Source organism: Tetrao urogallus (assembly GCF_951394365.1).
Source record: "Tetrao urogallus genome assembly, chromosome: 1".
NCBI lineage: Eukaryota > Metazoa > Chordata > Aves > Galliformes > Phasianidae > Tetrao > Tetrao urogallus.
The window spans coordinates 76,273,200-76,289,547 of record NC_136813.1 but is presented as its reverse complement, the minus strand read 5'-3'; the positions used below and the strand labels follow the sequence as shown (position 1 = coordinate 76,289,547).

Genomic DNA, 16,348 nt, shown 5'->3' with positions numbered 1-16,348 from the left:
TGAGAGCTTATTAATGGATGAAAGCTGACTGTATTTCTTGGTTATGAACGATCATCGTGTTTAAAAAAAAAAAAATAGTGCATTAGCCAAAATGTACAAAAACACCCTTTTTCCCCTTTTAAAATTGTGGCTGTTGAGGTTTTAAATCTACCTGAAACCTTTAAAAAGGTCATGTTAACTTATGAACTCATTTTTACTTAAAATGAATGAAATCAAACCAGCAAATGGCATTCTTTTACTTTAAGTATGGATGTTAATACAATTTGATCCTCAAATTACACAACTGGAATCTATTTGACATTTCAAAGCCTCCAGCACTGCTCTAAACAAAATCGCATGGTAGGCTTTGGCTTCTAAAACTGTATGATTTTCTTTCATACTTTTACAATTTAGTTGGTTTCATGGTTCATGAGGAAAATAATGACATTTTTACCATCATTGCTCTTAGTGAAGAACGTTAGAAATGCCCCAAATAAATTTTAAAGAGGAGGCAAAGAGACTGAGACATTACTCATTTTTATTACACTGAGGTTTACACAGTGAAGATTTACTGAAAACAGCATGGAAAGAAGTGACACATGGGTGGCAGCAGAAGGTAGAAGCTTCCTAAGAAACATAATCCTTATTAAAATATTTTGAGAACTGATTAATTACTTGGAAGGATAAGATGACAGGTCCTTGTTTCCTATGGAAGAGGTAAGCAGTCCTCAAGCTACCTCTTCTGTAGTTCTCTGTAGCTAATAAACTGATTCTCACATGGCAGTCTCTGCCAATGCTTCTATGGGATATTGCTACAAATTGGACCACTAAAACTGAAATTCCCTCTTCACCCTCTCCCCATTTCAGTCCACTTCACTGGAGGTAATAGGCACACACATGGACTACTGCAGCAGGCAACTAGGATAGTAGCAAAAACAAAAGCCTCTCCAAGTATATTTACTGTCAAAGGATACTTATTTTGGTAATACATCCTGAACCTCAATTTCAACCATGAAAGTCCAGCAAGACTTGATATAACAAAGCAGTTTCAACACAAACATCAATAGAAAAGTCATTATGGAATCGCTGATTTCATAATAGACACACTGTGAAACACCAAAAACTCCTCTTCATTAATATCTGATTTTAAAATGCATTGTTTCAATACAGTACAGAATTACTGACAGGTCAAACAGAAATGAAGATAAATACTGCATACACCTTTTCAATTGGCTACTCCAGCACCTTCCTTCTCAAGACTTTAAAAACATACCGAGTTAGAGGAATTCCTTGTTTAATCAGACCACTTATCTCCACTTTAAAAATATATATGTATTTCTTAAATGGTCTGAACCATTTCCATCAACCTCTAGATTTTATTATTTTCTTTCAAAAGTCTTTTGAGTCCCTTGGACCTTCAATTCTCAGGTACTTCATATGATTACATAGAAGCAAATTCCCTGTGAATAACTACAATATTCAACATGCATTTTGTTCAATTTAGCATTCTTTAAATTAAATAAGAACTAAAAACTATCCTGGTATAAAGGCTATATGCTGTCCCACTTCCTGCTGTGGCATGATCCTTTGCCTTTCACTACCTTGTTTCTCACAGGCTTTTCAAAATCTTTTCCATATACGTTGCCATATTCACTGAACCCTCTTCTCAGTTCCTCTTAAAAATTCATTATTTCTTCCCTCAAAAACTCTCACAGATCTTTTCCTTTTTGCCACACAGGCAAAAAGCACAATGAAACGCCTTCATAATTCTACAGCACATGCATGCTTCATGACCATGCATGCTAGTGACAAGGGAGCCTCCTAATTCTTCCACTATGTGTACCCACATTGTGAACCTGCACCTTGCTAGACTTCATATATTCGTATTCATGTGTTGTAGACTGAAAGCCACTTGACAGAAAGTGCATTATTTGTGGGGTGAATCACTGAAATGTGGTTTCTCTTTATTTGGGTTTTCATTCGTTTTCCCAGTGCCATCCTTGCACAAACCAGATCTACCTTGTCAAGTAATAATCAAGCACAGCTAACAGTACCATATTGAGTCCCTTAAAGAGGAGGCCTCAAACTAGTAACAGCTTTTGTAAGTAAGAAGTTAGATGCTTGCAAACATTCAAGCCTAATTCTCCCAATAAATGGTCCTCTTTAATTACAATTACAGAAGAGTCACACAATAAACATAAATGAGGCTCATTCACTGAGAACAATGAGACGAAGAAATCCAACAAGACACATTTCACCTACAGTGTAAGAAAATGCATGCACTGTGTCACCATGGCAAAAAGAGGGAGAGTCATATATGAGTGGGAAATGCATTCTCCTAGCACAGTACTTTCATGCAAAGCATATTAAAAGAGTGTGCTGAAGGTGACCACCTAGAATTATTCATATGTAAACAAGAGCATCTATGTAATTGCAGGCTATACTCTGTGCATAACAAAGAATCAGTGAACAGGCTCAGTCTGTTCTGCTATCCAGACTTATGCACTGAAGCATCCAAATGTCCATAACTTCAGGCACAGATTAGAGCCTACCTTAACAGGACTGAAGTATACATACAAGTGCTTTGCTAAATATTAGCACATTTAGGAGCGTGACAAAACAACTTAGTAACCTGGGGTTCAGAGTGAAAGAATTATACCTCATCATTCCGTGACTGCCCACAAAAGCTGATCTAAGATATCAGGAATGTCTTTTATTCTGAAATTTTACATTTTGTTACTTCTCTCAGCAATTTGACCTGCCTCTTTTATAGGACCAACAATTTCTATTTGAAGTAGGACTTTTTGTTCATTCATGTGCCGTTTTGCTCACGTATCAGACCAGAGATAGCAATGGTAAATTAATCAAACTCGTGCATATTTGTCAGCCTGCTAATTTTTCTCCAGCCACAACTCTGAAAGACTGGAACTCGAAAGCTATTTCCACAATATATCTTTGCTCCTATTACTTTGACTTCAGCCTAATCCATAGCAGCAGTTTAAGATTTTATGGGGATATATGCCAGGGTGAAAAACAAGGGGTACAAGAGCACTGCTGTGAAAGTCACACCAAATAGCTGCCCTAACAGACAGCTGAGTCAAAAAGTACAATTTAAAAAAAAAAAAAAAAAAAAAAAAAAGTCCAGTGTTCTCTGGCAAATCCTAATCTATGACCATGAAAATCTATAACACAATACCACATGCAAAACTTTCTAGTAGTCGATTATATTTTCTTAATTTTTTAGAAAACAAATGAGATGTGAGAACAGCACATGATTTAATTAATTTCCAATAAAAACCTCTATCTGTGACATATGATTAAGAGCTCAGTCTTAATCATAAAGGTACTTATAAGCTGCACTAAACTCCAAACTCAAAAAAGCTCTGGATAGTTTTCTGGAAACACTGTATCACTAGTTTTCATTTCATACTTCCCTCTAGACAAAAGCTTTGAAGTTTTCACTGTTGTCACTGAAGACGCAAGTGAAATACAAAAAAAAGTAGCTTGATTATCAACATAGAGTGAATTCATAGTGCTTTTAGTTCAACAAAGCCTCAAATGAATGGCACATAATTTAGAAATTTCGCAGAAGCAGTGAACACAGATGCACACACAAAGCAACACTCGTAAAAGTGGTTTTATGTAGGACTGTAGGTGCATAAGAATAAAACATTACCTGGGATTGAAATAAATAAATATGTCTAATTTCTGTTTAATTGCACAGGTACCACCGGACACAGTACTGTACAGAAAAATACACTTTTATGAGGCTAGAGATAGCTTAAAACCATAAAATTGGTTTATTCATGCTTTGAATCCACAGTAATGGACTCGCAACAGTAATTCTACTTTAACCATACATTAAAGATTTTCTTTCTCTGGTATACCTTAAGTTTAAGTTTGGCTTGAGGGACCTACAACTTCTACCTCAATTCTTATTTTTAGATAACTTGAATGCATTTTTCAATTGCGTTTTTCCTTCATGTTTTCTAATGATTTTCTTTAACTATTCAGTTTATTTTTCAGTTGCTTAACAGTACTCATCTTCCTCTTGCATTTATATCAAATAATCAATTTGCAGAGAAGTAAGTTGCCCAACTTTGAAGGTAATATTACGTGCACCGTTATTCAGAAGATACAAAGAAACACATTCACGATAACTGTTGTACATAATCTCAGCAAATAAAGTATATTGTATAGAAAGCACTGAGGTTTCAACCTCTTTAGGCTGAAGTGCATGAACCTTGTAAAATACAGAAGAATTTCCAGGAAACCAGTACACCAAAGAAAAGAAAGATTCAGAACGATAGCATCAATTACTATTTCAAAGATTACAAGATACAAGAACTACAGGAACAAAGACTGAAAATAATAACTATCATCTAGCTTGAAGTCTGGATCGCCTGGACAGCTCCTCTCTTATTATTATCTAATTCCTAAGAAGTATCACTTCACAGCAGAGACATTTAGACGCCAAGTCATTCAGAACAGCAGACAAATAGTTTGTTGCTACAGTGTAGAGTGTGTATTTCCATCAGCTTAAGAGCTAAGTTGTGTGTCAAGTGGAAATACATCATGCTTTCAGAAAAGACTCTCAAGATTTTCAAGGAAGCTCAAATCTAAGCACCCAGATGGCTTGCAAAAAAATTGAAGATTAGGGAAAGAGCATAAAATAAAAATTATTAAGACAAAATATTTTTCTGAAGATTTTGTGCTTTGAGAGAGTAAAGGGAAATTGAAATGAGTCTAAAAAGCTTAAGGACATAATCTATTTGCGTGATGACAATTTCTTTGCAGAACATAATTACTAGGGAGTCATTTTATGCTCCTAAAAATTCTCAGCCAACTTCCTTTGAAAACAGCTAGAATTCTCTGCTGAAATTTCCAGTTCCTTAGTGAAATTAATCTTGAAGACCTTAAAACCTCAGCAGTAAAAGCTATCTTGATTTCCAATAAAAACCTCTATCTGTGACATACATCTGAAAGTACAGCTGCTACAAGCAGAGGCCTGGAACAAAGAGCATTCTTAGATCAGCTCCATACAGTGCCACTATAAGAGCCACAGTGAAAGTAACTCAGCAAATCACAACCTCTACAGTCTGTTTGATAATTGTACCTGGCCTCATGTATCATGGCCATTATAAGCAGTGAACATCCTATGGAAACATCATAAAGGGAGGGCTTGCTTGAGCAGCTGGCAAAGCACGACTCATATGCTATCATCATCATTCCCCACGCATAAAAAAGCCTCATCATTGCATTTCTAGGCAATGTGAAGCTGCTGCTGGCTGCATTTTCCCTGTGTGACCTGTGAGGCAAATCGACACAGGGACAATGGAGAATGGATGTTACTATACAGTGGATAACCCTAATAACCAATTTATACCTCCAAATGGTTTTCTCTTCCCTCTCATGCCCTACAGACGGAACTGGTGTTAGGCACCAACCAAAAGAATTCAGATTTGGCCCAGATTTTATAGCAATAGCTGTGCAGAGTGCAGAGAAATTAAATCCACGTTCCTGACTTCAGATATTTAATATCTAAAATCTTACTATCTCCCCCTAGTGGCCCCAACATCTGCTCAGAAAAAAATGTAATTAGCAGAATGCTGTTGTACTTCAGATGTTCCATCTTCCTGAGAAAGATACATTCATTGGCCTGCTCTCACTCCAGCTTGGGGATTTCACAAAAAAGGAAGAACAAACCTAAACAAGAAAGCTTCACATTCTCATAAATCAGAATCGACTTAAAATGTTACAGAAAACATTTGGCAGCACTACATGTTTAGGCTACGCAGAACATTAGAGGCACTTTCTCAGAAATCCGAATAAAATTAATACATTGCTTCAAGGAAGCCTCATTTGCACGCTAAACACAACATTGCTAAAAGCTTTCACCATTGCTGCCTTAATTTTTAATTTCTTGGAACTCCTTGGTTTGATCAGCTTCAGATAAATGCATAAGTCATTTTGCATTTCATTTGAGAGTAGTATTCACATACACTTAAAAAAAACCAAAACATTTCAGAGATCTTTCTTCACCAACACTACAACTAACCAGTTTACAGGAATACATTCACACATTAACACACAGATGCAAGCAATTCTTTTTTTTTTTTTTTTTTTTTTTTTTAATTTTACTGTTATTTGATCAGCCTTCCAGAAAAAAACAAACTAGTTGGCAGAACAATAACTTTTTTCCAGTGTTAAATACACATGAAAATCTACTTTTTAATTTCAGACTATTGAACGCAAAATATTATTTCCAATTCTTTATCCATTTTCCACAATTTAGATGAGAAAACAATCAAGGTCTTTTCTAAATGGAACAAAGTCCCAAACACTGATGTGCTTATGCAGAACATGATTTCATACTATTCCTTCTGTTTTAAAACTCAGAATACGCTATTCTCTGCCAAAAATTGTTTGCAGGAAAAAAAGCAAACAACACGAGGACTACAGGTCTTCCAGGTCAAAGCAATAAGTTAGAGGTAAAGCTAAAAACAAATTCCCAATTCTTCAACTTCCAGTACCTAACTCTTCCCACAAAGCTTAATAATTTCTCCGCATATCTAATGTTATGTGCCTAGGTAGAAATGCAGGAGCGCATCTTCAATTTTGAAATCTAAGGGAAGGCTAGAAAGGAAGGTAGAAATACTGGTGGTTGGAGTCCACTGAATAAAAGAGTTTAAATTTCAGTTAGGAAATGGAAGAGATTCCTGTTTCACCTTACCCCTTCATAGGGAAATCAATTATGGGACAGAAGCCATCAAGTAGATAAAACACAGCAAAACCCAGAGAAGTAAACCAAAACAGCTCTATTGGATTCTAAGAACTACACAGAACTCGTACTATGAAAAAACTTCAGCTGCTGGGTAAAAAAAATTAGATACTCACTGAAGACACATCTTGCAAATCAGGGTAAGCATTTTATTTTTCATGATAAAAATGCACTGTGATGCATTCTCATAAAGACAGGGAGACTCATTTCAACCACTTCAGGAGTTCACATGATCATCTTAAATACCCACTTATGACTATTTCTATTGCTAGAAAATTATCAATGCAGGTATACTAAAGGAGAGCAGCTAACCCTGCTCTCACATATTTTCTAGCTAATAAAATAAGAATATAAGCCCATTCCAGCTGCATCTACAGTTCTGAGGTATTTCACCACAGTTAAAAAAAAAAAAAAAGAAACAAAAAAGCACCAACAGTAATTAAAAACACACACGCACACACACACACACAGTAAAAGTCTATATTTACACATACATTATGAAACGTATGACTACAGTTTCGTCAGTTTGATTTTGTCAGAGCAAAGAATCTGATTTATGCAGGTCAATGTATTATTCTATATTCTTAACGAAATATGCAAAAATCCTAATCATGTCAGCCTGGTGCTATACTGTATTTCCAGAAATGTGTAGGGTTGCAGGGAATTTGGAAGTACTGTAATGTTATCAGAATCATGTACTGACAGTTAAATAACAAGGAAAAAAAACTGCCACAAAGTTCTTCTTAGAATTTGTGAGTGGATTCTGCTACCGTGTAAATGTCTACGTTACGTTTTGTAAAGAGGCTGGGTTTTCAGCACGTCCATGAACTGGTTACCTGTGACACATATGGGATATTTTACCTGTCCAACCAAGCCAGGAGACTTTTAGCAGCTCCAATGAGATCCACTACTGATGTCAGAAAATCATTTGGTAATTTGCGGCTGGTCCTTCCATCATAGTGACCACTTCTCCTCCTCCCAGTGATGAAGTTCTGCAGATTTTTGGCAGATGCATTCAGTTTGTGTGAAAGAGTTTTCAGATTTTCTGTTTCCAAACCATAGTTCTGAAATTAAAATAGAAAAAAAACAGAAAAAGAAACTTAGCTGTGCTACTGAACATGAAGTACTGAGAACAGCAAGACTGATCTCCTTCAAAACTTAACCATTCCCAATAATTAAGGTATAAATACACCCACTCATTAGATTTTAAATGTATGGCATGTTCTGTTTCTAAAGTGCATAAAAATAGAACAAAAGAAGAACAAAATTATGAGTGATCTTTTAGATGGTTTAAGTGAGCTAAGAAAAAAAACATCTCTTTCTAGTCTGGAGAATTGATTTTCCAAGCAGTAGACGCAATGGTTCTCTCAGTAAATCTGACAGTTACAGAGCAGCCCCTTCTGCCTTTAGTCTCACTGATTCCTAAGACCATGTAAGAAAAGAGGGCTTGCAATTAGCAAAAGCAAACAGTATGAACACAGCGTAATATCAGATTGCTTTTCTTGGAAGCATGTTTATTATCTTATTTTTAATTCTTGTTAGCAGCAGAAGACCAGCATAATCACAGACCAAAGAACACAGTGCTACTTTGCTCAAAGTCTGTTTTGCCCATTTAGAGCTGTAAACTTTGCTTCCACTTCAGACACAGTTCCTTAAGCTGAAATTACAGTCCTCTACTATGCAGCAGATACAAAAACAATTTTGCAGAAATATTAACAAATACTACTTGAAAATCCTTCAAATGCAATGAAATGGCACTAGAGAATATCCTAATTTAATGTTCTATTACAATTTATTACAGAAACAGAAGCAATTTGATAATTCTAAAATAGATGTTTTCCTCACAAATGCAAAGAGTACCAGCATTATTTAAAAAGAGATCTTTTCTTCCTATTTTAAATAAATATGCAACTGTGGAGACTTGAGTTTATCATTGCCACAAGAGATGGGACTGCTAAAAGTGCTCTTTGCCTAAAATACATCACAGGGTTATGATGTGGCATGGCTACAATTTCATCTGAGGTAAGAGCTACTTGCTACTAACCAAGGTGGATGAAGTGGGATGCAAAAAAACTGCCTCAGCTACACACGAAAAAAAACACATTTCCTAACAACACTCCCTCTCTCTCATCCCAGACTCCCTGGTTTGGTCACCATACTAATCTGTCTATGAGAAGGGATGTGTTTACCAATTCCAGTCTAAGACTACTGAAGCTTATTACTGTGATTTTTATTTTTTTTTCCTACAGGCAAGGATTTTTTTTTTCCTCTCTTGTCTGTAGGAAAAAAAAAAATTTAAAAAAAGATTATTTCCAGCAGTTGTCATTCTCCTAATCCACACCATTTACTAAATCAATTTATCTACTCTTTAATTATATAGGGACTCCAGGAAGATTACACTGTCATAAGACCCAGTAAACACAGAGCCCCTAACCCTTCCACAGTCCTAATCCCAGGACAATGCTGAAATACTGCAGAAAACAGAGACTTCAGAATATGGCTTGGATGTATCTCCCACCCACATCCTTTCAATACCTGTAAACTGAACACACTTAATAAGGAGTCACTACAATGTCAGTCATCTTTCCCACTTTGGGACTCAGCTTAAGAGGGAAACAAGCATATGCTAAGATTGCATTTTAAAAATCTCTACAGCAATATCTGAGAACATCGTATTTTAGCTAACAAATGGCTTTGTGGGAATGTTTATAACTGCACAGTTTCTGCGTAGGCACTGTCCGTTGCCACCTCATTCAGTTTCCAATTAGACAGTCGGTGCATTTGGGCAATGACTTTAAATATTCTATAGCAATTATACAACAGATAGAATTAGGCTATAAATTAAAAATTTACAAGATGAAAACAATAGATTAGGAAAGAAAAGTAAAAGATACTTTGTTATGCAGTTAAGCGGCTCGTAATTAATAACTTATTAAATCCGCCCAAATTAAAGAGATAAACATCAAATAAAAACAAATTTGTTTTTCCTGCAGTTTTCTGTGGTTGCTGTGGTTGAAAGAGCTTGATGAAGATGTAGGGCTCAGGAATAAGCTGGAACAACAATAAATAGAACAAGTTTTTTTTAATTTCCCTTCTTGAGCATCTAGCTTGTTTGGGTGAAGTAATTAATCAGAAAAGAAATTAAGTCTACTCTGTACAAAAAATATGTCATGGAAAGTTTCTTACAGATCACCTTTCTTGAGCAAACTCAGAAAAGCAAGCCTACCACAAGACAACATGTATTTACAGTCATGCTCACATTCCCAAACACTGAATGATTGCAAGCTACAGCCCTGTCATAGGTCTCCTCATGAAATTTCCTTCTTTCTGATGCACAGAAAAGCAGAATTTCTTAATTAAGGTGTTTGCCAGTGGGAAGCCAGTGGTTATCCAAATACTGTGCTCACATTCACCCTCAGCAACTTGAGTTCTGTCACACAGCACCTATAACTCTTGTCGCACTCCAGGTGCCTCAGTATTACTGTAGCTTTCACAACAGGGCCTGTATTTCAAGTTTCCTAATCCCGTGGCACCATTCCTTCTTTCCCCCTGTAATCCAGGGGAAAGTGCTGGAAGGGCTGCCACAAGCCACGCCAACCAAGGGCGCACTGATCCCGAGCCAAAGCTGGGCACAGGGCCCACAGATGAATGCCTACGCCACAGATGGATGTCCATGCCAAGGCCCAGGCTTCAACCTGAATCTGTCCCTTGACAGCCCTGAATTACTTCACCTCTTTTTTCTCCATCCTCCTCTCTGCTGCCTGACCTGCACCTTGCCAGTTCAGAGAGGCAAGCAGTGGGTAGCACCCAGCAATGATGGGCTGTGCCTACTGCAGCAGAAGCTCAGGTCAAAAACACCCAGGCCTCAAGTCCCAGCAGAAAGAAAATCATCAGTAAAACTAAAACAGTGAGCAAGACACTCAAAAAAGTATTCTGTGACAGAATAACAGGACACATTTGCATATATGCTTCTTTAGAAAAGCTGCTCCTATAAAAGCTTAGTAGTCTCATTGATGTTTCCAGTGATGACCATGTACAAATGTGTTCTCTTTCCTTTTTGAGACATCTTTTTCCACACTCAGATACATGGAAATGAAGGGACAATGTTAATGACCACAAAGTCTGTGTCCAGATACATTCACCAATACTTCATGTTTTCTTACTGCAAAAAACAGAGAGGTTCAGTTGGTATCTAAGCTGCATTCAATTTAATCATTCATTAGGAATGGTGCTGGTTTTGGCACAGCCTCCACCTGCAGTATGAGACAGATATAGGCAGGGGTGTAAAACAGATATAAATTTCATGCAGAGTAATACAATGGCTGCTCTGAAAGTAAAGCCTCCTATTTTAATATGTTGGCCCATGTCAGAGGCGGGTGTTGGTGGTATGGCAAGTAGAGGCTGAATCTTCCAAACAATATTATGCTATATTTTGTTGCTGCATGACAGAAGGCAGCAGAGAGGCAGTCTGACACAATCACATCTGACATGGAAGTACAGATGAAGCAAAGAGGTGGAACTGAATTCCTCCATGCAGAAAAGATTGTACCCGCTGACATTGACACTTGCATAATGTTGATAGAAACCCAACAGTGGCTGCAAGCACAGTGAGTCAGTAGGTGGTGTTTCAGCAGTAGCAACAGCAGATCACCTCCGCTAGTACAAATTTTTATAAGCTCAACATGCAGACTCTCATTCATTGCTTGTGAAAGTACATAGCTAATGGTGGTGACTATGTTCAGGCGTTCTTTAAGTGAAAATTTGCTCTATCAAATAGAGTTATTGTTCTCTTTGTAGTTCTGGTAGTTTCCATAGAGGAATTACATTTGGAGCAAGCAACATATTTTTGGGCAGCTCTGCTTAAAGAAGCCTTCAATGAGAAGGCTCCTAGAACAGCAGCCAAGCTAACAAAATCCCCACTTGATATATCACTAATATTTCCAGTCCTCATTAAAATAAAAAAAAATTAAAAAATTCAATGTGTCATGTGTTTCAATACTGGGGAAAATGTTGTTCAAATAATTACTGCCAAGTTCGGTCAATATATGTGATCAAATACTATTAATAATATGCTTCTTGGAGACATACAGTGTTTATCTCTAAGCAACGTAAAAAGATAATTGCAGGCAAAGATGACAATTCTTTTGTTTTTCCCTACTCTGTATTTAGCCTGCACTAACACAAGTTATAGTGTCATTAGCCAAGATAAACTTACAGTCATTGAAAGAAGCATAAAGCAATCTGTGTGCTTGTATAGATTACTAGCAGTAAGGCAAATCTATACATCTGCTTTCTCAATGAGGAGCTGCAAAGGAAGAGTCTCTTCAGAGACACCACACCTGAACAGAAATGGCTCTAATGGCTCTTTTCTCACAATCACAAAACAAGAACTTGATGAAGCTTAAGTGAAATAGCTTGTCAGCAGGTGTTTGAAAGAAAGGTGGTGGGAACTATTAATAGGCATTTTACCTACTAATTACTTTTCTCTGGATTCACATGGTAGTGATGAATTGTAGCTCTTTTCTTTGCATGCTGACAAGCAGCAACTGTAATCACTAGTGATTAATTTTGATTATTTTTTATTGGTGGGGAAAGCCAGCCTAGCCCTCTCTCTCTGCCCATCCATCCTTGCATCAGCATCACAGGCTAGAAAGAGAGTTAAGTTACCAAACTTTGGAAGTGAAATGAACTTTTGGGGGCCAGTTTGATCAATAACTAAAAAATAAAAATATTAGATCAGAGCTCAATTTCTTCTTTCATTAAATGCACTTAAGCCTTTAGAGCAGGTAAGTACATCTCATATTGCTAATACTAGTTAGAAAGGAGAGCATTTCTATCTCATACAGTGCTAACAATCTCTGCCGGCTCAGACATGGTGACTAGAGGCTGCTGACACACTTCAGAGTATGCCACCACTGTTGCAGTGCAACACAAAGACATAAAAATGTCAAGTTCAAGTATCAAGAGAATTCCATGTCTGAATTCATCACAATATACTATATAGACATACTCATAGTCCAACTACCAAATCCAAAAATCTCTTACAACATGTGTCCTGATCAGAACTTTTTATGAATCCACAAAAGCCTACATACCCATAAACACAAAGGCCACATTACGTTCAAGAACATCATATGATTCCCACAAACAATCCAAGAGAGAAAAATGAGCATATGGCTCTCTCTGCCCCTCTCTTTAAATAGCTGGTTCTTCTCTTTCAGCCCAGAAAGCTGCTGGAAACCATATGGAGTGCAAGGCATTACATGACCAGTGTTGATTCTCACTGAATTGACGCAAGATGGGAACCAAGGCTACTACTGCAACACTGATTAACTGGGACAAAAGGAAAATAAGACGAGCACAGCAGACACCAGTGCTTACTTCAATCAGCTCTGCTGCCCCCTTGGAGAAAGGCAGCTCTTACTGTACAAACTACAGACGGTAAAGGATTATGGTGACAAATATTTGCCACAGAACAATAAGCATTATTTTTTAAAGAAGGAGAACAAAGTTGCAATCTCCTGAAAAGACAAATATTACAGTCTAGGTTGCTACATACTGTATAATATATGTGTTAGGAAATAAAACATCTCAATTATGCTTGGTGTCTTCAATTAATTTGGGCAGCAATCACAAGGATGAATTCAAGTTTTATTTCTAACACAATTTTTCCCCCCCTTATTCACAGACTGATGCAGAAGCTGCAGGTAAAAATAGCATAAGGCTATAGAAGTGGAGTTAAGATAACATAGGCAAGCTTACATTTGTTCCTCACTATTTTTCAGAGCTCTCATCTTCCAAATTTAATTCTTGAGACACATGTCTGCATGTAATATTCATTGCTTTTAAACAAGCAAACTGGAAATGACAAAGTTCACAGTCCTCTATTCCTAGGAAGCCTGCAGAAGTTCTTAATAATAATCAAAATCTCAATAATAATCAAAACTGCATCACAGGGATATCATGGCACATGGCAGCCATTTCAAAGCCAAGCCTCAGAATTTGGGGTGCTAAAACTTTCCCATGAAAAATTCTAATCTTCTCCTTCAAAGTTGTTTTTAAACTAAGTAAAATCCATCCCCTTCTGAACCTCATACTCGAAAGCATTTGGCTAAACACATCCCACAAATTATGAGGCAGTTTACAAGATCAAAGTTGTGAACGACTGAGAACACAGCTTGTCATACGGATGGTGCCTTATGTAACTTTGTACCTCATCAGCTCTGCCTACAGCATTTTTACATATATTTCTAGCAACCTTTCTTCCAGAATCATGAAATGCCAACCCTAAGGTTGTCCCTCCTTGGAATAGCACTGACATATGGGACAATGCACAGTCCATACAGATTTCATAAGTAGAAAACAAATACATAAGGAAACGAAGCCAGAACATTCAAATGACATTATATACTGCAGCTATTAAATATATACTGATTAAAAGACAAATGGTTTCAAAGAATACAAATATTTGTCCTAAGTGTTTGCAGTCAGGAAAAAAAAAAAAAAAAAAAAAAAAAAAAGTCAGGTGCACGAGAACCCAGGAAATTTTAATAATAACTATCATCGTGTTTCCAGAAAAAAAAAAAAAAAAAAAAAAAAAAAAAAAAAAAAACCAAAAAGCAGTTCTTTTTTCACAGCACAATCAAGTAACACATCAAAAAGCCAAGCCCTAGTTATGCTTTGTAGCACTAATAGAGCAATTATGTAACTATGCTCCTTACTCTTATTCAATCAGCAGATTCTGCAAGACCAAGTGTTCATTATGTTTTCTTTGTTTTCCAACTTTCTCATGTAATTTTGTCCTTAGCCAGGTCCTCTTACTTCTCTAGAATTCAAAATAACACTTACGTATTCAGTTACATGCAGTTCCAAATTCTTAAACAGCTAAGGAAATAAGATCAGTCTTTTTCAACAGGCCTGCTTTTAACCAAGGCATCTATTTTGCACTTGCCCAAAACTCAGAATAACCCAAACACAGATCAGAGGAAGGACATTCATTCCTTGCATATGGACATATTTACTGCCTTTGGCATGCCACAGGGTTTACTGCAGTTCTGCACAAAAGATTTACTAACAGCTACAAATATCAGCTATCAGACAGCCTTTAACTCATTAGTTTTATTGATCTGGTTATGGACCTTTGATTGAGAATTTCCTTCTTCATAGTAAGTTATTTCAGGCTGAAGACAAGGCAGCAGCTGATAGATAAGAAGAACTTTAACTTGCAAAGGGCAAGAGAAAAAAAAAGGGCAATTCTTCTGCCGTGAGCATGCAGAATATTAACAATAAATGCTAACTACAGTATAAACAAGCTTCCATTCTGGAATGAAGCATTCCTCATTTAGCACTACAGGGTTTAAGTCTAATACTCACTATTACTGACAAAGTAGCTCTAAGATTTGACTAGTGATAAGGGCAAAGGAGAGGATTTTTGTGTGAGAAATGGCAAGAAGATGATATTAAGATAAAGGACATAATTCTTACGAAAAAACTGAATCATTCAGGGGGTGAAGTAGATCTATTTTTCACATTCATTTGCATTTAAATGTTTTGTATTAGTGGTAAATGACAAGTAACGTCGTGTTATTAGCGCACCCCAACATATTCTCTGCCAAGTAACATTGCTGTTTCATCCGCTGCAATCTCTCATATTTACAGACTGAAATATCCAGTCTGTAATGACTTCCTGTGAAGTCACAACCGATTTAAGTAACCAGTATGAAATGAGAACTAAAACCAATATCCTGTATAAAGCAAAACCATTTTGTTTTCCTTTTAAGTAAGAATATCTTACTTAATATATAAATTCAGGCTTTCTGAAAAATATTTTTGCAAACTCACAGGACTTTACTAATTTCTTTTGTTTAAAGAAAATTTTAAATAGTTCAGAAGTCATTTGTGAAGTTTTCTAAGTAGACTTTTCTTCACATTATATTTTTACATATGGCCTCATTTTTAAAAATGAAATTTTTTTATAATCAAATGAAACTATTTTCATCTTCTTCATCAAACAAAATCACAGGAAACATAGCATAACAGCTAATTCATTGCAATTTCTCCTGAATCTTCACATTTGGTATGGAGTTTCTTAGTTTACAAAGTTCTGAGATGTCAAATATTTTTTTGAGATTTTGTCATTTGAATAAACATGCACATCCACATCAAATAGGAATCTAGTGGTGTCACCAGCATAGTCTGGATTTCATGTCTAACTGAACAAAAAGGGAGGGAGAAGAGATGTGTCTTGTTAGAAATAGAGTAACCTTGCAGGAGCAGCTCCATCATGATATTTTCTCAAGGTCTGATCCAAAAACCACGTAACAGCTTCCTACCAATGAAATACCACCACAGACCTTCTTCTTTCTTTTAAGCACAGAGCGTGTTTCATTTGAGTTGCCCTTTCTGACATAAACTTTCTATTAAATTAAAAAAAAAAAAAAGAAGAAGGGGGGGAGAAGAAAGATAATCTATAGGAGAGTGCAAACATACAAAGCATATTAATTACATGGGACACATTCAGCTGAGAAGGCATGCAAAACTATTAGCAATTGTGATCTGTAACAGCAGTAGCAGCTGAGCCATGTCTTT

The 16,348-nt window shown here is 36.5% G+C and overlaps 1 protein-coding gene across 4 annotated transcripts in view; it reads right to left on the bottom strand.

Annotated features, from left to right (window-relative positions):
* Positions 1-16,348, bottom strand: part of CNKSR2 (connector enhancer of kinase suppressor of Ras 2) — a gene marked incomplete at both ends in the record, with an annotated part of 204,118 nt that overhangs the window by 150,801 nt on the left and 36,969 nt on the right. For all 4 annotated transcript variants that reach the window (XM_079536249.1, XM_079536250.1, XM_079536251.1 and 1 more), the window contains one exon: positions 7,622-7,824. In XM_079536249.1, coding sequence (XP_079392375.1) covers positions 7,622-7,824 — 203 coding nt within the window. The remainder of the gene's footprint in view (positions 1-7,621; positions 7,825-16,348) is intronic.